The following is a 23,351-nucleotide window of genomic DNA, read 5'->3' as shown; positions in this document are numbered from 1 at the left end:
TTTTTTTTTTTTTATATATATATCTTTTTCCTTAAGAAACCTCCTCTAATTAGCAGGCATATTTTTCATTCTGAGGCTTTTCTGAGGCTTTCTATGCAACAATGACACTTATGTAGACTGTAATATTATAGTTGTGTTTTTTCATCGTACTGAACAGCTTTTTAAAGCAATATTTTTACTGGAATTAAAAGCACTTGAATCTGTCAACTGTGAAAATGTTTTCCGATATGCTTTTTTTTGCATGATATTTGATAGAGACTTGTCACAATCCTGTTGTACTCCATAGAGAAACTCAAACTGGAAAAAGACTAAAGTCTGAAAGAAACACATCTCAATTAAAGTGATTAAATCATTTTTACCATGGTAAACTTCTGCCGCTACTTGTATGAGATTTTCTAGTGCTTGTTGAGTTTCATGTATTCATTATAGTATAATGAACAGGACACCTCAAAAGAATAATAGGAAAAGCTCATACCATTGGTATAAGTACTCACAATATTCTTCCTCTTTGAAAAACTCTGCAGCTTCTTATTCCTTTTGTATTTGCTGTTAGTAAAATCTTTTTTTCCTGTCATTTCAGCCTTGCAGACTCCTAAGTTGGACTTGTGGTGGCACATTTACATTTTGTCAGATATTGCTTCAGAGTTTAAATTCAGTGCCAAAAACAATTTGCCAGTTTAGATGACAATGACAAAGATTTTTAAAATTAGAAACTGTCAAGATAGTTCAATTGTTGTAAGCTACAGATCTTCTGAAAGAACAGCTCTAAGAGAACATGAATTGTTCTGTTCTTGTTAGTGCCTTAATGACCTTCCAGTGATGTAATAATATTGACTTTTCCCTGGAAGCGTTCGAGGCCAGGCTGGATGGAGCTCTGAGCAATCAGGTCTAGTGAAAAGTGTCCCTGGCCATGGCAGTGGAGTTGGAACTAGATAATCTTTAATGTTGCTCCCCACCCAAACTATTCTATTACTCTGTGATTCTAGACTCATTTCATGCTTCAGAAGTGTTAATCATTGCATGTAAAGAAAGAATGAGATCATCATTTTCTACTATGGAAATTTATTTTGAGAGTACTCCTGCTTGTGTGGCTATTTGTAAATTAATTACATAGAATCATAGTAATTTTTATTGGAAAGAACTTCTGGAGATGTCCAGTGAAACACTTTGCTTGTAGTGAATAGAACTACCAGTCCTAGAGAAGAGTAATTGTAATCAAGCCTTCCTGATCTTAATCCATCTTGTCAGTTTTATGTATCATTTTTCAAAAGATGACTGTTGCTAGGTTGCTTCTCCAACCATCCTAGTTTTGTATGACTGCTGTTGGAGTTACTGCTTATGTAGTGGTTCTGTTGGTACTGGGTAACTAAGGACATATCTCAACAACAGGGGATGCCATTACAGTTTACACAGATATAATTTCATTCAAACTTTTTATTATTATGTTGGCTTATTGCCTAAGACTGCTTTAATTCAGACTTGTGGTAAAATTTAAAGAACTGGTAATTTACAGTAGTATCTGTGTTTTTACAGAGTACCACATCTGGAAGACAATAAGTAGAAAATGCTTCTGAGTGCTCTCAAAGCAGAATGGGTTATAAAAAGTACTCAACTGTCTTCCTTTTCTTTTCAAGACCACTCTTTTTATGTTTATTTTTCAGTGCTGTGAACTTTGGAGCCATTGGGGTCTTCATGGCACATGAACTTCTTCATGCACTTTATGGTTATAGTGAGTACCAGCTGTTGGGTGAAGCTTATCCTCTTTGTTTACTCTTCTGGGCCCCAGTGGTAGTTTACCTCAGGAGATCTTAAATCCTATTCCCTATATTCATGTATGCATACATTATTAAAGCAAGTGAATTATTAAAGCAAGTGAAGTACCAAGTGGACTGTATAGAAAACTCAGTGTGAGGGATATAGGTAAGCATCAGAAATACCTTAACTGGATTCTTTTTTCCCCCACAGTGCTTCCTGGTGGCTGTCCTACATGCAATAGCAGTGTGCTACAGAAATCTATAAATTGCTTGGTAGAACAGTATGAAAGTTTTGGCTTGAAGGTCAATGGTACTTCCACACTGTTGGAGAATACAGCAGACACCGGAGGGCTTACCATTGCTTACCAGGTATTCTAGTCTACTTCTCTAATTTCACTTCTATGACCACTAAGTCCACCAGATGGATCAACTAACAAGTCAGAAGGCTGCTTTGCCATATCCCTGACCCTTGTACTGCTCCATTCTGGGATTTTTTGCAAGCCTGTGCCAGAAAAGCAGTGCTTTGCATTTCCTCTGCTGTTCAAACTGTAGGTTTTCCACAGAATTGTTCTTATAACCTCACTACCACCATATAAAACCACTTCTCCCATTCACCTATTCTGGGGTTGGCCTTTTTTTTTTTTTTTTACTTCCCCAGTTAAATCATGCTTACAAAAGCAAGTTATTATTTTATATTGGATTACTATATGCTTATGTTGTACCTAAGCTGAGACATGAACTAGAGTATAGTGTAATGTGATAATAATAATACTCATAGTAATGTTTTCAGCAATACTTCTGTCTAGAACTCCTTCATGTAGGAGTTGAGAGGTTTAATTAATTATTGAGTGTGGGGTGCTCTGAGTTCTCTAGGTGTCAGATGGTACTTATTGCAATGTTACATGAAGAATTTTGAGAGAGTCAAGGATTTTTTGATGGTGTCCACAGCAACAGCATATACATTATAAATTTTTTATTAAAATAAGTGTTTCTTTCTTTGAAAATAGTTTTCTTTTTTGTTTTTCACAGCAAAGTCATTAATCTCCTCTTCTGACCAGCTGTGTGTAGTAGTGTCTGAAATGGGAAGCAGAGGAGTTAATGTTGCTCTTCTCCCTTCTTACAGCTATTAGGGCTTTGCCAAGCAGCAAGGCACCTCAGGGTGAGCAGAAAGAGATACAAACATGCTAAATGTATTAAATATATATTAGACTGATATGTATGATGGAAAACATGTTTCTGGGTCACTGACTGAAAGGAAGTTTATTAATTTTCTCTCTCCACAGGCCTATAAGAACTGGCTGAAAAAGCATAAACAAGAGGAGTATTTACCGAAGATCGGACTTTCACATGACCAGCTTTTCTACCTCAGTTTTGCACATGTAATGAATTCTAGGCTAGTAATGTATTTCTCTCACTTGTCATTGTCTTCTGCATTATTACAGCTTTTCTTTCTCAATATTCAGTCATTTCTTCTCACTCTTTGAAGAACTGAATATGATGGATGTTGTTGGAAGATTCAGAATCATATTTTCAAAGCCAAAATTCACTTGCAGGGCTCCTAATTTGTTGTGGATCTCAAAGCAAACAAAAGGCCTTTCTATGAATATGCTGTCATAAATCTCTGAAATCTACCAAAGTTAAGATGTTGCAAACCAGTTGTGTCAGGGAAAGTTGACTTCATTGTCAGACACTGAGTATTTATTTATTGATTTATTTATTTCCCTACTGTGAGCAATCATATGAATGGGAAGAGGAACTTCAGTGGAAAAGTCACATATTCTTCTGTCCCTTGTTCCATCCATCTCTTTGCCGTGGTATACAGTAATTCTGAGTGACTGATAGGGAAAAAAATATCAGAATGCTACTTAAGGAACTAGAAACACATGTACACCTAGCTGAAGATTTCTGTAGGAATATAGTTTAAGGATTTGTGCCATCGTACATAGTTGTGAGACTATGTCTCAACGCTGGCTTTTGGATTTTTGCACTAAGAAAAGTTTCACCCTTATTAGTCACTGTAACCATGTAAAGAGAAAAGTTCTGTGCATGTATTAGCATCAGGTCAGGGCAGTATATAGAAAAGCAGTAATGCAGTTCTGAAATTACAAATAATTGGGTCTCAGAACCAAGAATTGTATTTCAGAGGCGATCTCACAAATGACCGTATCATTTCTCAGTGAATAAGGACAGGAATCACAAGAATGAAGAACTTCATCTGTAACACCATTAAAGCCACACAACCTTCTTCCGAGTCTCTCTCACAGTAATGTGATGATAAGTACTCCCCTTTCTTACTGATCATTAATTTATTTTCGTTAATAAGCTAAACCTGAACACTGAGGGCCACATCTGTACTGCCACAGTAGATGGAATCCAAGGTTGCATAAGCCTGAAGTCCAAGGTGATCTAAATTCCTTGTGTTGTGGACGACATGGCAGAAAGAAAAACACAAGTGCCTGATCTGTTAGGGAAACTGGGACAGAGTATAGGGAAAGGGAGAAGAAACTGCAGTTCAAAAGCAAAGGGTGTTAATATTTTTGGTATCCATGAAAGTGTTTCCTTGTCTACACTGACAGTCCCAGTCATGTGGAATATGCGGAGGCATGAAGAGTTTTATGACTTATTTACATGAGTACTTTTGCACAGACATACTTTTCTGTTTTGCTTCCCTTCAGGCAATGTGTGGACACCAGGATCCTGAAGATTTACAGTCTTCCTTGGATACAGATCCACATAGTCCCTTGCCACTTCGTGTCTACGGACCTGTCAGCAATAACCAGGACTTCGGAAAACACTTCAATTGCCCCCGTAGATCACCAATGAATCCAGACAGCAAGTGTCACATCTGGTAATCTGTATGAAAAAGGAGGAAGAGAGATATGACCCCAGGGAGATGAAATCTTGAGCTGTGAAAGTATGACTTATGAGCCATACGTAGGTCCAATGGAGTGATGTGGAGCTTTTATTTACTCTTCTACCTTCCTCTTCTTGTTATCCTTTTCTCGGCAGATTATGGTAGGAATTGTCTCAAACTGAGCTCATAAGAGAAAAGCGTCTCTTCCTGCTGCTCCCAGCACTGTTTCAGCTGGGACAACTCTGTAGTTCAGCAAGCCCTAAGGTAACAAGATGACTAGCCACTCTCTAGAAGGAAGCTTCTGAGGAGTTGCTAACAGAAAGACTGTTGCGTCATCAGGCCTGTTGTTCAGTGCATTTCCCTGTCTACTGCAGCAACCTCACCATCATGCTGAATGGCCAGGGCAACATGCTAGAGTCCTAAGGCTTGTTCATACAAGATCGCATCTTAGAAAATTCCTTTGGATTACAATGCAAACCACGCAAATAAGTTATCAGTGAGAGAACAACTTATCTTCTTTGGCAGATAAATGGAGATAAGTTGTAAGAAAAAAAATAGTGGTTCCAGTTTCTAGGCTGAAGATGAGTCATTTAATAATGAAGGTTATTCATGCATTCCACAGGGAAACAACCTCTTTGAGGGAAGTGGGACTGGGAGTGGAAAATTGTTTCTTTTTCTTCTTTCTTTCTTTTCCAGAAAGATACCTCTTTCTTTCTTACTCTCTCTTTAGGGTTGAGGATGTGGTTAAAGATGAATTATGAGGTAGTCACAAGGGTTTCTAGAGGTATCTGAAGATCATTAACTTGAATATTCCAATTTCTTTGGACCCTGAACCAGACTTTCACATCTCTACATTTGTAAATATTTACTATCCAAACAGAGGAGTCTATAATTACATATAATTTAACAAGTACTTGAAACTGAACTTTATGTAATAATTTACCTTAGACAAAAAAGTAAAGTACGAAATAATATATTTCTGGATAGCATGAGATGCACATAAAATACATTCTCAAAAGCAACCTAATAATTACATCAATTCAATTTTTCCCAAATCAGGAAGCATTCAAAACTCCTCCACATTTTGCATACACTTAGAACTGTTCTGTTCATTATTCTTATTCTATTGAGTGACTGGGTGTTGTTTGTGGAATAGATGAGGGCAAATGGAAACAGCCCTTACCAATGTAAGCATTACAAACAATGTGAAAATCCTAATAACAGTGTTAATCTTCTCCATGCACCGGAGATATTTTCCAAGAATGAACCGTTCAGAGATATTTTCATTAATTTACAGACTAATATGTTAATAAAACTCTTGCTTTCAAACAAAACAAACAACAACAACAAAGCAAATCCCTCCTTCTCACCCCCAGAAGAATTAAAAAAGAATCCCTTTGATTACAAACTGTTTATGGCCTGGTCTTTATCTTTACTTAGTCTGTTCTCTGCATGAGCACAGTACATAACTGAAATTCACAAGTAGTAGATAATAATACCTTACGATGATAGGATTCATTTAACCATTATAACAAACAAAGAAAACAAAACAGAAAATCAGGGTGTTTTTTAAAAAATCTTTATCTTTAAACATTGCATACTCTCCCTCCACTTGTTTAATCAACTTTGTCCTTTGAGCATGTTCAGAACATTTGGTCTTTCTTTCAGTTGTTGTAATAACCGACTGTATGTAACATTATTCTACACATCTGTTGTATTACAGCAGTTATTTCACTGGACTGAGACTACTTGAGTTCTTTGTTTATAATTTATAGAAAAAGAGACAGTCTGCAACTTGATATTTTCTTTTATTTTATATTTTTTTATTTTTGTATCTACCTTGTTAAGGGTGTGTGGGGAACAATTCTCTGGAGTATTCATTGTTTTCCTTCTTTCTACCATGTATGATGCATTTATGGGTCTTCTGTTTCAAAGATGGGTCACTGTTGAAGCTGATGAGTTCAATCCTTATTTGTTCTGAGTAGGATAGGATAGGATAGGATAGGATAGGATAGGATAGGATAGGATAGGATAGGATAGGATAGGATAGGATATAACACTTCAGTTGGAAAGGACCTTGAAAGATCATCTTGCTCAACTTCCTGACCACCTCATATCTAGCCAAAAGCTAAAGGATATTAACAAGGGCATTGTCCAAATATCTCTTGAACACTGACAGGCATGGGGCATGACTCAGCTGACTAGGAAGCCCATTCCATTGCTTTGACCACCCTCATGTTAAATAATTTATTCCTACTATCCAGTCTGAACCTTCCCTGTTAAATTATTATGCTATTCCTTTGTGTACAACCATCTGTTTCCAGGAAGAAAAGCTGGCCACCTTCCTCTCTGCTTCCACTGCAGAAGAGATTATAGAGTGTCACATGGAGTTTGCCTCTTGGCCTCCTCATCACCAGACTGATCAACCAAAGCATACTCACAGGACATGCCTTCAAGACCTTTTACCAGCTTTAATGCCCTCCTTTGCTCTGATATCAAGTATTTTAACATTCTATTGTGGAGCACAGAACTGCACACAGTATTCAAAAGGTTGCACTAGCACTGAATATAGTAAGAGAATCGCCTCTTTTAACCAGCTAGCTGTGCTGTGTTTAACATACCCCAAAATATGGTTTGACATCTGAGGCATGCTGTTGGCTCATGTTGAGCTTGATGGTGATCAGCACCCCCGATCCCTTTCTGATGAGCTGCTATCCAACCGTTCATCTCCTAGTCTGTACCTGTATCTGGCATTACTCTTGACATATTTCTTTATTGAACTTTATGCTATTAGTGAGTGCCCAGTGCTCCAATCTATCTAGATCCCTATATAAGACTCCTTGATCCTCAACAGCAGCAGCCCTCAGTCTACTATCATCAGCAAACATGCAGTCCTTCATCCAGATCACTTATAGAAATGCTGAACAGGAGTGGAAATAGAACTGGGCCCCCCTGGAAAACACTGCTGCTTACTGTCTGCGAGACAGATGTAGCCCCATGCACTATAATCCTGTTGTGTGAAAGGCAAATATGTTATTTCGTGTGCAGTAAGCTGGTCTCACACACATAGACAAGATATTCATTTAATGCAAAGCTGTGCAACTTTTGGTGCTAGATGGTGATTAGGAGATCCTCTATTTAATCACTTTAGCAGTTTCAAGGATGGTCAGCCTGACAAAGTTAAAAGTACATATTTGCTATTTCTAAGGATGCACATATATATATGGGCTTCTCTAAGGACTTATTCTCACAGCCTGTATACATACCTAAGGTTGCCTGGATGCAACTTGCACTTGGCTTTGTTGAACCTCATTAGTTTAATGTATGCCCACTTTTTGAGCCTGTCCAGATTCCTTTGGATGACAACCCTTCCTTCTATAGTGTCAGATGCACCACTCAGCTGAGTGTCATCCGCCAATTTGTTGAGGATGCATTCAGTCCCATCATCTACATATTAAAGATGTTAAAGATGTTAAAGGTGTCAAAGATGTTAAAGAATACCAGTCCCAAGACAGACCCATGGGGGACACCACTCAGCCTCTGCCTAGACATAGAGCTTTTGACAACAGCACTCTGGCTATGACCATCCAACCAATTTTTTATCCACAGAATAGTCTGGCCTTCAAATTCAAAACTTGCCAACTCAAAGATAAGGATATGGTGTGGGACAATGTCAGAGGCCTTGCACAAGTTCAGGTAGACAACACTGGTTGCCTTTCTTTTCTCCACTGAAGCCATCTCTCCATTATAGAAAGCCAGCAGATTGGTCAGGCACAATCTGCCCTTGATGAAGCAATACTGGCTGTCTCAGATCACCTCACTGTCTCACATGTGCATTAGGATACACATACAAAGACTTGCACAAAGGCTAGTTCTGACTGACAACATTCCCTTGAGCTCTACCACTGAGACAGTTCATCATCCAGCATAGTGGTGAGCATGTTCATCTCACAGTTGAAAAGCATGAGGGAAATGCAGGAAGGGAGACAAAGATGCATGAGCTGTATGCTGAATTTATTGTACTTTTCAAGGGGAGAAGGAAGAAAAAGCACTTTCAATAAGTGCACAAGATCCTTGTCCTTCTTCTCAGTGTTTGCAGATTCACCAGGACGTGGATGTTGAAAAGAAGCCTTGCTGCCTAGATGTGTTGATGATTGCCATCATCCATGACCACAACAAGGAATTTACCCTTTATGTCACAAATTAAAAAACAGAACCATGATGCTAATGTTCAAGGTAAGGGACAGAAGATTCTTCACTGCTGCATTCTTCCTTCTCTGAGAGTCCTCCTGCTCCACCATACTGATTAATTCCATTCCTTCTCCTGTAGAAGCGGCCACAAAGCTTTCTTCCATATTCTCCCAGCCTGCAGCCAGAGGTGGATGTGATCAACATAAGCTTTGTTTTGAACTCTAAGTCTCTACCTCTTTTCCAGCTTTCTAAACTCTAGAGCAAACATTCATTTCACTCTCACTATGTGTACATTCTCTCCTTTCATACCTGGCAGCTTTTTATTCACAGCCCTTCTCATTCTATTAGCTTTCCTTGTCCTTTTCTTGGATTAACTTCAGTGTGTTCCTCAATGCTCAGCCCAGCCCCTCATACTGCTTTTACGATTTATGTGTGGTTCTTCAATGTGTGCGGATGCAAGTTGTGTAAACCTCACTAAAACTTCTCTTTCTTTGCCCTCTGCAGTGCATGCAATTGCTGCAGAGTAATAGTAAGTGATCATCCAGGAAAGGGAGACCTTTCTTGCTATTTTACCAAGGGAAATTAAGTACAAAGAAGCAAGGCATTAGAAGGACCACTGAGTGGAAACTTTTACATGTTATTCTGTCTCCTGACCTACAGACTGACTTGACTTGTTCTTGGATTAAGTGACTTATCACTATAGATTTGCCTAGTAGTCAGTAGACAAGATGACCCTGGCTACTTTCATCCCTGGCTTTACCTCTGACTCCTTCAAAATCATGGATGCACCTAATGTTCTTTATTCTTGACTGATCCTGAACACCATCCCCAGGCCTGCCTTTCTTGCCTTGCTGAGTAGACACTCATCTGCTGGCTCCTTGTCCCTATGAAAGCAACTGGAACTTACTGAAAGTTAGTTTGGGCCTTCTAATGCCCTAAGTTGAACAATATGGAAATGGGCCTATGATCCCTAATGAGGGACCAGTGTGGTCCTGGGCACTGATCTCTTCAACCCCTGCCCAGGGTTTTGAGTGAGGCTTCCTGCACCCCCAGGATACTTAGACTCTTGTACTCCATGGAGATGACTTGGGCCCTTCTTTTCAAGCCCACTGAGCTTCCAAAAATCATTTTGGGCAGCATGATCCCCACACACACACAAACCCATCCATGTCCACTTCACAGATCCTTGTCTCTTTCCTGGATCTTCACTCTTGGATATTGATCTGCATCATCCTGCAGTAATTAGGACCCTTCCAACCTCTACTGTCCTGTGATTCTGTGATTCTACAGCCTGTCTATTTTGAATTCTTACTCTGTAAGGTGTGATGGGGGCCTGCTGAGAATAGAGGTTGCAGTCACAGTAATGAGTAAACTAAGAAGCTTTAATGGTCCTGGCTTGCCTAAGCTTCTGCGTCCTCCCACATCTTCTGTCTGGTTTAAGTGTAGGGTGAGGCTGTGTTTGATCTTAGTTACTGTCATTGAATCTGAACCTGACAATGACTAAGATTTGTGCTTGAACTCAGACCTGCCCCCTCATGATGGACTTGCCTGTTGATCTCTTCCCATGTCTGTACAAATGGCCCTGCTGCTGCTGCTCTGGGGCTGTGGGGACTGGGCCCTGGTGAGTGAGAGCTCTGCTCTATAGGTAATATAACTCTTGGTTGGTGGCTTTCTGTTCCTTATGGAGCAGCTGGTCCCCACTGTCTCTTCTCATCTCTTTTCCTTCCTCTTCTGCTTTTGTCTTTGCAAAACCAAGCTTCTATATGCCCTATCTCATCTGCTTTTCTTGCTGCTGTTTCCTCTTTTTTGTCCTTTCACTTCATCACATCTCACCTGCTGATGGACTGTTTCCCTCTTGTTGTCCCTCCTCGGCTGTGAGAATCATGGCCTGGCTTTTCAGTGGTGTGAAAGCATTAGAGAAGACTAGGCAGGAGGTGACCAGGAATGTAGCCACCAGATAAATGGTAAACCCCAAGGAAACCATCAGTTTTGGATTAGTCCTCACTGAAATCTCTTGTCAAACTCAAGATACTTTTGTTCTTTACTCCTTTCAGCTATACTAGAGTCAGAATTTCTATAGCATCATGGTCTGACATTGTGACATCAGAGTGTTCTTCTGACATAGAAAGTTGTCACACTCTTTTAGGCTGAAACACTGTGGACTCTGCCTCATAGTTAGCTAAAACATCCTGAAGCACAAAAAAAATGTGAAACCTTTTGGGAATAAGTGAGAGTATGTCTCTGCTCAAAGTCAGAAGGGGAAAATATAAAATGGGTCCAGTTGTTTAAGAAAAGAAGCCTCATCTAATCTAATGTGAAAGATTATACTTCATCCTGATAATTTATGTAGCCATACCTCACAAGTAGTGACCAAAGTAACTCAAAAATTAAAAAAAAAATAAAAATATTTTATAAGGCTGATGCAATTGAAAGGGAAATGAAAATTTAATGTTTTTACCTCTTCTGTGCTTAACCAGTGATTCATAATTTGTGCTGCTTGGTACACCGTGTGGAGAATAATAAATGATATACTTTTTAAAAGCAATAGAATTACAAACATGTGTTTTTAAACGTCCTCTAGATGGTGATCTAACAACATCTAATGCAGAAATATCTATTGCGAAGTACCTACAGTAATTCTGTTAGCCTACTGAACTCAGTACAGAAATAAAAACATGCAAGGATATATACACACTGATTTACAGACACTGAGATCTGTTTACAAAGTAGTGGTCTTTGGACATCATCAGCTTGCTGTTCAAAACATTCAACTTGGGGTTGTTTCTTTTCGTTTTGTTTTGTTTTGTTTTTGTGTTGGCAGTTGTAGGTAATATCTTTTTCTGCTAGTCTTGGTGTTAACTGAGGTGTTAACAGATCTCCATATGCTGATTATAGGGCAGAGTAGGAGGAAATGGGACAGGAATGTGGAATTTTCCATTCTGCAATAGGACTAGTAAAGCAACTTCCAGGGGCATGCTTGGATCTAAGGGAATCTGTACACAATCGAGTGTAAGATTGCATATCAAAGGTAGTGTGCATTCCTCACAGAGAACGTGGAACACTTTCAAGTCCTCTCTTGCACCTTTATTTAACCAAAGTGGATAGGTAAATAATCCCAGGTGTGGAAACTCCTGCTAATAACAGAGATCATGGTATTCATTCCGGCACAAATTTAGGTTCTTGCCTCAGCAAGACAGTCTGACATAGGAGGTGTTCTTGCACATCTTCTGTTGCTCTGACATCAGTGTTGGTGAGGCACAGTTAAAGAGGCAGACTAGGTGGCAAGAACTTTCTAAATACAGTCTTTTGTTAGATCATTTTTCTAATAGATGAATTTTAGATCCAGATAATGAAGTGAGATAAAGAGTGTGGCCACTTGCTTCAGCCACTCCAGCTCCTCCAGACCAAAGATATCTTGCTTCTGACTCCAGCCTGGACTGGAGACCTGCCATCTCTGCCCAGACTACTGGCTGTGGCTGCTGCTTTCCCCTTTCAGCAGGAAGCAAATCTGAGTATGTATCCCAGAGACACACAAAAAGAGACAGAGGTGGGTCATTGACATGACACAGTGACACACAGACTGATCTGGTTAAGGATGCCTTCAACAACAGTCACACACAGGACTCATAAACCTACAGACAAACAACTGAGACCCCCTTCTTCTCCTTTCCTTATGCTAAAGATGCAATTTCGCAGGTGCAGTCATGCACACAGCACTCACAAGAACATTTGCAAATCCTTTGAGTATCAACACAGTCCTCCCGACCGTCCAGCACCCCTTTACTCACACTTAACATTTGTAAGTATACGTAGGTGTACCAGCGTGGACTTCCCCTGTCCACCTTATACCTCAGCCTGGACCTGAGGTCCCTGCTACTAGCAAATATACTGCCCCCCCCCCCAAACACATATATGCTCACACATGCATACACACAACCAGGTTAAGGAAAAGGAAGACGACTGACTCCCAACCCAGAAGTCTGCGCCAGTCTCTGAGATCTGCAGTCGCACACCAGCTGTCAGTGCAGAGCCCACACTCATGTCAGTGTCCCCTAGGTAGCTGGTTTGTGAACAGGCATTGTTCTACCTACCCTTTTTGTTCCTCCCGCTCTTCCTCCACTGATTTGAAGAGCTCTACAGATTACCGCACCCTTTTCAATCTAGCCCTCTAGTTCACGATGTTATTTGTTGCAAAGTCTAGGTTTAGCTTTCCAGAAGTGACGCCCGAAGTTTCATAGCTCATCAGCTAGTATGACTGGGAGGTTTGCTTCTTGCCACTGTCTCCATTTTTATTTCATTAGGTGTGTGCCTCATTATTTTGCTTATTGTTTACTCTTCTTATTTTCCCAATCCAGAAATCCTCATTCTCCCAGCCTTGCCTGAAACATATTCCCTCTCTTTCCTTATTAATTAGTACAACTGACAACGTTTCTGTATGGTCTTTGCTTCCAAACATCAAAGTCTTCAATCAGATAATTCTGCTGGAGTAAACATTCCCATGTGCTCATTCCCATGTGCTCTCCAATTAATGTGATTGACCATCTTTTCTTATTGGCTCTTTTGTACTGGAAAAAGTCCATGACTGAATCCTCTTGGAAGAGCAGACACTCTTCTTCTACTTACCCTTACACTATACAGTCACACAAACACTGCAGTTATGCTGTAGAAAAACAAATGACTGGAGAGGAATCAAGGAGGGCTAGGCTGCCCTTCACTGAATGCCAGACACTACAGATTCAATGGAAAGACATAGCCTTAAAAAGAGAAAGGCTAACCATGCAATCCTCCTCCCCTGAGTTCAAAGAGTTCTCACTCCTGTTCTCTTTCATTTATAGATATGCATACTCACCAGCAAATAATACGTGTAACAAAAATAGGAAAGGGATGTACTAAGATGAAATGTAAAATGAGAAAGAGTTAAATTAATAGCAGTTCTCCTTAAATACTGGTTGAAGGGATCATGAAATTAAAAATTCCTTTAAGATGAAAAAAGATGAAGGATGGAGCAAGAGGATCTAGAACAATTTTTCATTTTTTGCTCAGTGTGACTGACAGTAGAAGGATATTCATCTGTCTTTCTCAGATCTTCTACATACAAAGGCTGCTCAGAAAGTAATGCCTCTTATTTTATTATGTTGGCCCATGACATCAGAGGTGGCTGTTGGTAAAATGGCAGTAGAGGCTGGCAGAAGAGGTGAACCCTCCCAATAATACTCTGTTACATTTTGTGCCATGCAACAGATGGCAGCAGAGGGCCAACCTGACCTGTGGATGTAAGCACAGTGAGGTGGTGGGTGGTGCAGTGACAGCTGTTACTGATTTTTACAAGTGTGGGCTCTTGTTCATCACTGGCAGAAATGTACAGCTAATGGTACTGACATTAAAAATTAGTGTTCTGTAGCTGAGAATTTGCTTGCTCTATCAAACAGCGTTACTATGTTCTTTGTATCTATGGTAGTTTCCATGAAAATAAAAAAGAAGCATCATTTTTGGAGAGATCTACATATTTCCTTGTTATGGAGTACTTTGCATCACATGGTGAAGCTATATATGAAAATTACAATCTTTATGAAGTCAGCACAAGAAAGAACAAAAAGAAAATTTAAAGCATTAAAGTAAAACTGACCTTTTAAAAATATTTCATGTCTGTTCCCAGAATTAAATCGCACTTTGTCAGCACTGCCACCCTTTGTGAACATAGATATTCCTTTACATTATACAGATCTATCTTCAATTTAATTGAATCAATAACAAAAAAACCATCTAGCTCAAATAAGTATGTCAATAATAATAACAGTTAAGAAGATCAATGTATCATTGTTAAAGGTAAATATATCTAGGAGAAAAATAAAGTTATAAATAAGAAACAGATAGTAGTGTTTATGAAATGAAGCAGAAGTCATCAGACTCATCTGAAACTCCTCCAGTTAAAGAAACTCTTCTGGAATTGGGGAAGGAACAGAAAATGGCAATTTAAAGTTGTTGGATATTACATCTAAATTTGAAATATTTTGAACCAAATTATTTTTCTGCTTGGGTCTCCTGGCCTGCATGTTGTTATATTAACATAATTTCCTGCCACAGAAGAGAATTAGCTTATGATTAAAATCTTGCTCCTGGTCTTGGCCATTTCTAGAATGATCTTGGTTGTTCCATGCTTATTGTCACAGTGACTGCACTAAACAACTGATCCTTACTTAAAGTTGTGCTTTTCTAATGAGACCAAGATGTAAAGGTGCATTTCTGTAGCTAATGGAATTGACTCTTTGTGTAGTCCAAAGGACTGCCCTTGGATTCCTCTGAAGTAGTTGTAGAATGGGTGCAAAAGACTATGGATTACCCTGTCCATACAATAGATCCAGAGGGATGTAGTATGAGCAATTTATGAGAGAGGTAATGAAATTGAAACAAATAGATAAACCAGAGTCTGCAATAATTTTAAAAAATTTAACTCAATATTTCATGTTTTCCTGATGTAACTAACTACAACTTGTATTGATGTGATGTGCAAAGACAATCAAAATATGTAATCTAGTACAGCTTACTGACCACTGCCTTAAGATTGATCTTGTGGACAGGGATCAGACAAAGTAGTTAATGTATGCTTTCTCTCTCACCAAACTGAAAGAGCTGGTGCATTAAATCTAGTAAAGCAGCTCTCCGGTCCAGTGAAGCACAGGACCATTAGCAGCACCAGGAAGGTTATCGCTGTCTGCATCAGAAGGCTCCCCTATGTGAGGTCAAAAACCCATTGGATTTGTAATAGAGAGGTGGAGGAGGCTGTAAAGTAATTCCCAAAACTGAGTAGTAAAGGCCTTGAGGCAAGAAGGAGCCAGTGAAGGGAAGAAAGGAAATGGACTGAAAGATCATTATCAGTGAATTTCTGCATCCTACCCTAAGGCCATATTCCTCAGAGGACAGGATAGTGCCAGGCAGTTAATGGCACACCCACTGGCTAATTTTGATGCCATGATCAGAAAACTGATAGAGATGGAGAACACGGGGACACTTAAGACGGTTGTGAGGTACTCCAAGAACATGACTGAAAGCAGATGCCCTTGAGAGTATCCAGAAATACAAGAGCCAACAGGGTAAGGGCAAATGGTACAAGTACAACTGTATGAATGAACACAGCATTATTATTTCAAAGGTTTCATCTATCTTACTATGACATGGTAACAAGAAATAGAAAACATTCTGAACTGATTGATAGTGACAATGTGCAATCATTAATTAAAAAAACTGCAAATTAGATTTCAACTGAAGCATGGACACATGGATCAGAAGGTTCCTACAATGTTCTGAAGATAACTTTCTGTTGCAGGTGATGGAGGAGCTGATGAGGAAAGTTGTGCTCCTGGATCTTGTTTATACAAACATGGAAGAGATGGTTGGGAATACGAAGACTGGAATCAGCCTGTGAATAGGCAAGGCCCACTTGGAATTAAATCTGGTGAAGAATGACAACAAGAATGGCTTCTTTAAGTTTGTCAGAGGCAAAAGAAAGACTAGGAAAATGTGGGTCTCTTGCTTAATGAGGGAGGTGCCCTGGTAACAGGGAATGCTGATAAGGTGGAGATACTGAAAACACCCTTAGCTTCAGTTTTTACTGATAAGTCTGGCACTCAGAACTCCTAGACCATGGAGGTAACAAAGAGAGCTACAACCCCACTGTCATGGGCAGGGTTGCCAACCAGGTCAGGCTGCCCATGGGTCACTAGAGATTAGGGGTTGATTTGTTGGAAAGGAGCTCTGAGCAGAAGGGTTCCTGGTGGACAAGTTGACCAGCAGTGTGTCCTTGTGTCCAAGAAGGCTAATGGTATTTTGGAGTGCATTAAAAAGAGTATGTTTTGTAGGTGATCCTCCCCCTCTACTCTGTCGTGATGAGGTCACATCTGAAGAACTGCGTTGAGTTCTGGGCTCCTCAGTTCAAGAAAGATAGGGAACTACAGTTCAGCTTGAGAGCTACAAAGATGATTAGGGACCAAGGGAATCTCTTTTATGAGGAATGACAGAGATCTGGGACTGTTCAGCCTGGATAAGAGAATGCTGAGAGGGAATCTTATCAACACTTACAAATATCTAAATAGTAGCAGTCAAATAGATGGAACCAGGTTCAATTCAGTGATGTGATATGACAGGACAAGAGGTAATGGGTTAAAACTGCAAGACAGGAAATTCCATCTGAACATGTTTTTTATTGAGTGTGCCAGAATGTTGGAACAAGCTGCTTAGACAGGTTGTGGAGTCTCCTTCTCTGGTGAAATTCAAAACTCACCTTGATGCTTTCCTGTGCAACCTACTATAGGGAGATAGATTTAGCAGGGATTTGGACTTGATGAACCCCAGAGGTCCCTTCCAACCTTACATTCTTGTGACTGTGTGACTATAAATGCCACTCTCTTATTCTCTGCTTGTTCCATTTCTGTTTTAAACTGCACTTGTCTTGATTACTGTTATTCATAATAATAACAGTGAAATCATATGCAAGCTACCTCCAATGAATTTTGGAAAAGAATATGAGACTGTCCACATTACTTCAGAGCTGGTTCTGCCTTTAATGTTGGAAGAAGCCTGGAAAGTTATATAACATTTATAATTTGTGCCTAAGTAAGGCAGCTCAGTGATTACATTAGAATCTATCATTTAATTGTTAGATGTTAATTAAATTGAGAAATTAGAGATATGTTTTAAAGGTTGCCAAACAATTAGACTTTGAATTTTATGTGCTTAAGGTAAATGTTAGTCTGTAGTGCCCTAAGCTGTCTTAGCAAAATTTAGATGCTTAATTATTAGTTGTTCAAATCTGTATTAAACATAGTCTCCCTTATTAGCAATTGAAGACATGTCACTTCCAGAGAGCAGTCTTTCCCAATCAGTTCAATCAACTATCAGTGCAGGATATGTTTTTTTATAGACTAATTCAGACTTAACCATTTTTTAAATATCTACATTTTAGAGAGATGAACAACCATTCTAAAAAAAATAAAGAGAGAGAGAGAATTATCATCAAGGTGGAAGTCCTAGTCTAGAATCTCCTGAAGCAGACTGCACCACTTGCAAGTGAGTCCTCTTCTCTTAAACAGATGAAGAAGCTGGTGTCTTTTTCAGCAGCAGAGGAGGCAAAATAGCCTGTGGAGAAGTACTCTCCCACACAACAGCTTAGACTATTGAAGCACTTTTCTCTCTGGCTTCTCAATACTCACATTCACTTATCCAAGTATCTTTCTGACAATTGTCAACCACCTCCTTGTGCTACTGACAAATGTTAGGATCTTCATCACTGTGGTCTACTCATGTTTGTTTTAAAGTATTACTATGTTGTTTGTTTTTTTTACTTCAGAATGCCCTGGCCAAATCTAAACACAAGATAAAGCAAAAAGTTTCATTTCCTTATTAGTTCAGCCACAATTCTTAGTACATTTAACAAAAAAATTATTATTATTTGTAAGAAGTTGTAGGAAAGACAATATGGAAACACAGTAAGGTTTACCTTCCACTCTTTGGACATGTTTAATGTTTTTTAGTGTTCTTAGTAATGAAATCTAAAAAGTAGCTTATTAAAAATCTCATAAAATTCAGTCCTGTACTTACTGTAGGCTTTGAAGGCCTTGCTGCAGAAAGCATTTTAAGTGATAATACAGTGCAAGTCATGTTCATTTTCCTTAGAAACTGCACATATCCCTCCATCTCTCTGTTTTTGCTTAAGCATCAGTAAATTATGTTTTTCTTAACTGGCAAAGTGATAGAAGGCCTATGCAGAAAAATGTGCAAATTATTTAATTAAAAACTTAACTACTCATTATTATTTAATAAATAAATTAACATGTTTCATTATGGCAATGGAACGGGGCCTCCAAATGGATGATGGATACATATGAGAATGTGAGGCAACTCTCCAAGTGTTTACAGAAATTTCCCAAAGAGGAATGTTATAGCCACCATTGGCATGCAAAAGCATTAGGTGCATTGTCAGGGCCTTGCATTCCTTTCTCCCCACGTGAAACATCATGACATTCTTCTGACGTACTTTCTTTATGAATGTTCAATTATACTAGAATCTGTTTTTTTTTTTTCTTGAACCTGCTCCTGAGTTGACCAGATGTTGCAACTGTTCATTTGATAAAGTACACTTGATAAGGTACACAAATCACTGATGTAATCTTCCCGACTGTAATTTGGTTTGGGTAAATGAGTGCAGTACAATGACAAAACAGAGAGCCAAGGCAATTTAGGAGTTTGAAAGAAAGACTATAAGATTCACTGCTATTAGAGGTGTTACTTATGGACTGCCCCTGAAGCTGCATGAACTCTACCATGCATTATATATCAGTCACACTTACTTGTAAGGAAGAATATTTAGTGTTCAAATTACTAAATAATCGAATCATTGTTAAAACAATTCAGAAAGATTTCTAAGAAAATTAGTTTTATTTAATTATCTTAATCATATTTATTAAACAGCCACAGAACGCTATATTAACCTCAGTGATTTTCACTTCTGAATTTTCACTTCTGAATTCGCTGTGAGATATATACCACTCCACTTTCAATCAGTTCACTCTTCTCACAGTTGCTGCCTTGGGTATTCACAAGCTTGTGTTTGCAGTCCTGACTTGCTGTAATGGAAGAGGCATATTTAAGGAATTGCATAGCCCCTTTAAATACAACCATTCTGATTTTGAAAAGATGTCACAAAATAGCAGTATCTTCCTTTGAAGCCATGATTTTCTTTAAGTAGTGTATCTGTGTGTGTGTACTAGTAAAGCCAGTTAAGGAGGAGTGTCATTACCAACAACTGACCCCAGGCCGGACCCCATCCAGAGAGAGACACAGTCATGGATGCCATGGAGTCTTCTCTCCCCTTTACTGCTGCATAACATGGCTTATATACCATCATGGCTTCAATGCATGTGTGTACACCCGCTGCACAATCCCACGCACACACAACCCTTCCCACTCCCAGAGTCCTCCCTTGCATAAATCATGTCATCATGGGGCTTCCTACAAAGCGCTTCTTCACATCCCTGTTCCATGGTTCCACGTCAGCTGCTTTGGCTGTTGTTATCTTAGTAATTCTTTACTTAGGCCTATCCCCCTGTCACACCTCCTCAGAATTGTAACAATGGGCAGAATTTACCAGAATGTACATTATTCTCTTAATATTCTTGATAACGTTATGTCCAATCTGTAACGTGATCTGTACATTTTGGAATGTGAGCCGTGCCCACCACTGTAGCACCAGTTATCATCTGTATATTGAGTTTCTTCAAGGCCAGCTCTGGGAAACAAATTGCAGAAATTGTTTTGAAGGTTCTTTTTTTTTCTTTTTCTTTTTTTTCCCCCTCCTTCATTCCAAAGATTGCAGATTCACAAATGTTTTTGTTGAGATAGATTCACCCAAAAGGTGGGGAAGTTCAAATGCCTTCTGTTTAGTACTTTATGTGACCTCTGAGCTCCTTCTCGTGTTAAATCACCATAGGTAAAAGACATATTCCTAGAGCTTACTCTCCATGGCTTGGAAAATTTGCTTTTTCTACACAATACAGTCAGTATGTTAGTAATATAAAAATATTTTATATAGTTTCATAAAAAAAAAATAAACATTACAGAGAGTACAGCAATGTTATACAACTGATGCAAAAGATGAAAATTGTTTTTAAAGTGGCAGAAATTACATATATTTACTTGTAGTGAGAACTATTCTTAAAACTTGTAAAATTACTTTTTTCCTTAGCCAAACTGTAAGTTACTTCTATTTGTAAAGCCATTTTTTTTTTCAGTTGGGTAAGATTACAGCATATATCTCTCACTTTGTGCAGATAAGTGTGGGGAAATGTCTACCAATTTAAATTATTTAATTCCAAATTATCTTATAGTTTATTATCAGATTATCATTACTCTATGCATCTCACGCAGGTAATGCTAAATAATGATAACAATAAAGTTTATATTGTCAGAATCACTGCATCCATTTTTATAAAAATAATAAGAAAATGTCAATTTTAAACTTCTCCTTGACCGTAATGTCCCCTTTACAACTTAATTTTATCCAAAAATGTTGTGGAAATACATGTGTCTGTGAAATGTTGATCTGCAAAACAGTAGTTTTGTGAACGGTGGGAATGACATGGCAAAATAATGCATACAGGTTTCATAAGCATTTGTTTACTGTCTATATCTGTGTATTTCCCCATCCTCCAAGTTTTCATTGCATTACTTCTGACAAAGAAGCAAGCATCAGAGTTTCATTACCTGATGATGGAAATGAAAATATTTCAAACTGTTGAAAAAAAGAAACTTCCAAATTAGAAATATTATTAGGGCAAGAATGTCTAAAGAAAAAAGGAGCAAGAGATGACATTACACTTCTGACACCAAAACACCAAATGAATGATCTGGTCTATAATAGAAATAATCAGTTTTCAAATTAAGTTTGTCTATGACATGATGTGAAAATGAATTATGAGTTAATGTTTATAGCTGTCTTCAGAAGGGATTTAAGAGGCAGAGAAAGCCTTAATACTTAACAATTTCCCCTGGCATATCTATATATGGGAGGAGCAAAATGAAGTAGGGGTGTTCAGTTAGCCTTTATTTTTCAGTAAACTTCATGACTCCAAAGAGCAAATTATGGAAAAATGCCGTGGGTGCAAAAGAGATGTTCATGTGGGAAAATAACTTTGTAGTCTTTTCCCCAGGGTCTGGATGAAGGTCACTCAGATACAGTGTTCTTATAGTGGTTCTAAAGAAGTGACCTCTTATCTTACAGGCTTAAAATTGAAAGACAGGCAATCATGTGCCCCTAACACTTGCTACCTTGCTGTGTTAATGGGAAATCAAGTACCCAAGAGCTTTAGCTGATGTGATCCAGAATTTGTGAAGGTCCTTCTCAAAGTGGATGGTTTGAATGGATACCACCAGAGGTGTCCTCCCAGGACTGTAAAGAAAACATTTTGTTTTTAAGGAGAATTATGGCTTTGAATTCCCAGCAATTTGACTGTGAAATGGTGAGGAACAGGAAAAATTTCTTCTTCCCAGTGATAATAGAGATCATATGTATTTCACGAGTTATCAGATTAAGAAACAGAATGGGTCATACAGGATTCCAAAGAAAGCTAAAAGAATCTTGGAGGAAGCAGGTTTACACTTTCAGGTCACTCTGAAAGTAAAGCCTCCAATTTATTTCTATGGAAATGTTAACAGATACAAAGAGCACTGATAGAGCAAACTCTCAGCTAAAAAACATTATTTTTCAACAGCACAACAACAAAATGTAATGGAATATTATTGAGAAAATTGACACTATTGCGATGCCACCAACATCCACCTCTGATGTTGTAGGACAATATTATAAAATAGGAGGCATTACTTTTGGAACAGCTTTCATACATGAATTAGCTTAGTTGGTTTTAGTAGCATCATTTTCCACTGGATTCTGTGCAATAATTCTTTTAGCTTATACAAGGAGATACTGTTGTGATTACAACACAATTTAACTATTATTGTGTGTGTATTCCAGATTGGTCAAGACTAAGATTATTTTGTAGAACTGAAGTTGGATACCTCTTGGGAACAACAGTTTTCCAGGTGCTTTGGAAGACAAATTCTTCATTTTGCAAATCAAAGCCTTGCCAGTTTATTTTAGCAGAATTCAGTGCCCACTTCACCTAGCCTGATACATATCATTGCATAAAGTAATTAAAAATAAATGCTACAAATTGAATTTTTTTTTCTTTTTTCTTTTTTTTATAAGGTCTGTCTTCTAAAATTAGTTTTCAGAGGAAATAAGGGATTTAGCTTTAGCTTTTTGCTACTTCTAAGTCTTTTGTTTATTTATTTATTTATTAAATTTAATTCCATTGAATTTTTTAATTTAGACCTAGCTCATTGCTACATCGCAGACAGAATTGCTTGTAAGTACAGTTCAGGCCCTATGTGTTGAAAATACTAATATAAATTGAGATGGTTTACACCCTAAAAATTCTGAAGGACAAGTGAGTCATATTTTTGGATGGTTATTCACCTCCAAATGCTGCTTTGATTAATGCTTGAAGAATGGCTTTATAGAAGTAGCATATATTAACATCAGTAAACAGAAAATGAACAGATACAGGAAGTTCATGTTAATTAGTGAAAGATAATATTTGAAGAGTTAATTTTTTAGTCCTTAAAAGCATTTCAGTATATTCATAGCTTTTAAAGTCTGCACTCTCTCCTTGGTCAAAGCAGCATTAATATCAAAATTCAATCAATTTGCTCAGTGTTGTTCAACTGAGTTTTGAAAAGCTCAAACAATAAAGATTTTACGACCTCCCTTTGGCAACCTATTCCGCTATAGAACCACCCTCATTGCATTGTTTAATGTTTTTCTGATTGTCTTTTGTTATTCTGAGTCCTGCTCAGCCCTATCTATAATACTGTTTTAATGCAGTAGAGACTATGATTAGACCTTTTCTGGAGAGATGCTCATTGGGTGATCTTTCCTGTAGCCCTCAGGGTTTTTTCCATCTCAGAAATAGGCTTGGGCATCACTTTCTTGAACTCCTTGA

General features: G+C 38.4%; 1 protein-coding gene and 1 long non-coding RNA gene across 14 annotated transcripts in view; one reads left to right on the top strand and one right to left on the bottom strand.

The window, feature by feature from the left end:
- Positions 1-23,351, top strand: part of KEL (Kell metallo-endopeptidase (Kell blood group)) — a 48,675-nt gene that overhangs the window by 20,027 nt on the left and 5,297 nt on the right. Inside the window, exons 16-23 of one of the 13 annotated variants that reach the window (XR_014936854.1) lie at positions 1,635-1,729; positions 1,966-2,123; positions 3,038-3,133; positions 4,430-4,602; positions 8,699-8,844; positions 16,124-16,317; positions 17,759-17,862; positions 22,322-22,525. Coding sequence is in view for 5 of the 13 variants with exons in the window: in XM_085523105.1 (XP_085379231.1) it covers positions 1,635-1,729; positions 1,966-2,123; positions 3,038-3,133; positions 4,430-4,602; positions 8,699-8,750 (574 nt within the window). In the remaining 8 variants the exon portion in view is untranslated. Of the gene's footprint in view, positions 1-1,634; positions 1,730-1,965; positions 2,124-3,037; positions 3,134-4,429; positions 6,017-8,698; positions 14,671-16,123; positions 22,526-23,351 lie in introns of those variants that run through there. The other 12 variants (XR_014936852.1, XR_014936853.1, XR_014936856.1 and 9 more) reach the window with 12 other exon arrangements.
- On the bottom strand, positions 8,602-10,721 carry LOC107319191 (uncharacterized). Its single transcript, XR_001557658.3, has 2 exons — positions 10,633-10,721; positions 8,602-8,974 (listed from the first exon to the last, which is right to left on the bottom strand). It is a non-coding gene; the product is annotated as an uncharacterized LOC107319191 (long non-coding RNA).

This window comes from Coturnix japonica, chromosome 1 (assembly GCF_054131305.1).
Source record: "Coturnix japonica strain WE chromosome 1, WE-NBRP24, whole genome shotgun sequence".
Classification (NCBI taxonomy): Eukaryota; Metazoa; Chordata; class Aves; order Galliformes; family Phasianidae; genus Coturnix; species Coturnix japonica.
The sequence above is the reverse complement of the archived record's forward strand: the minus strand, read 5'-3'. Positions and strand labels throughout refer to the sequence as shown.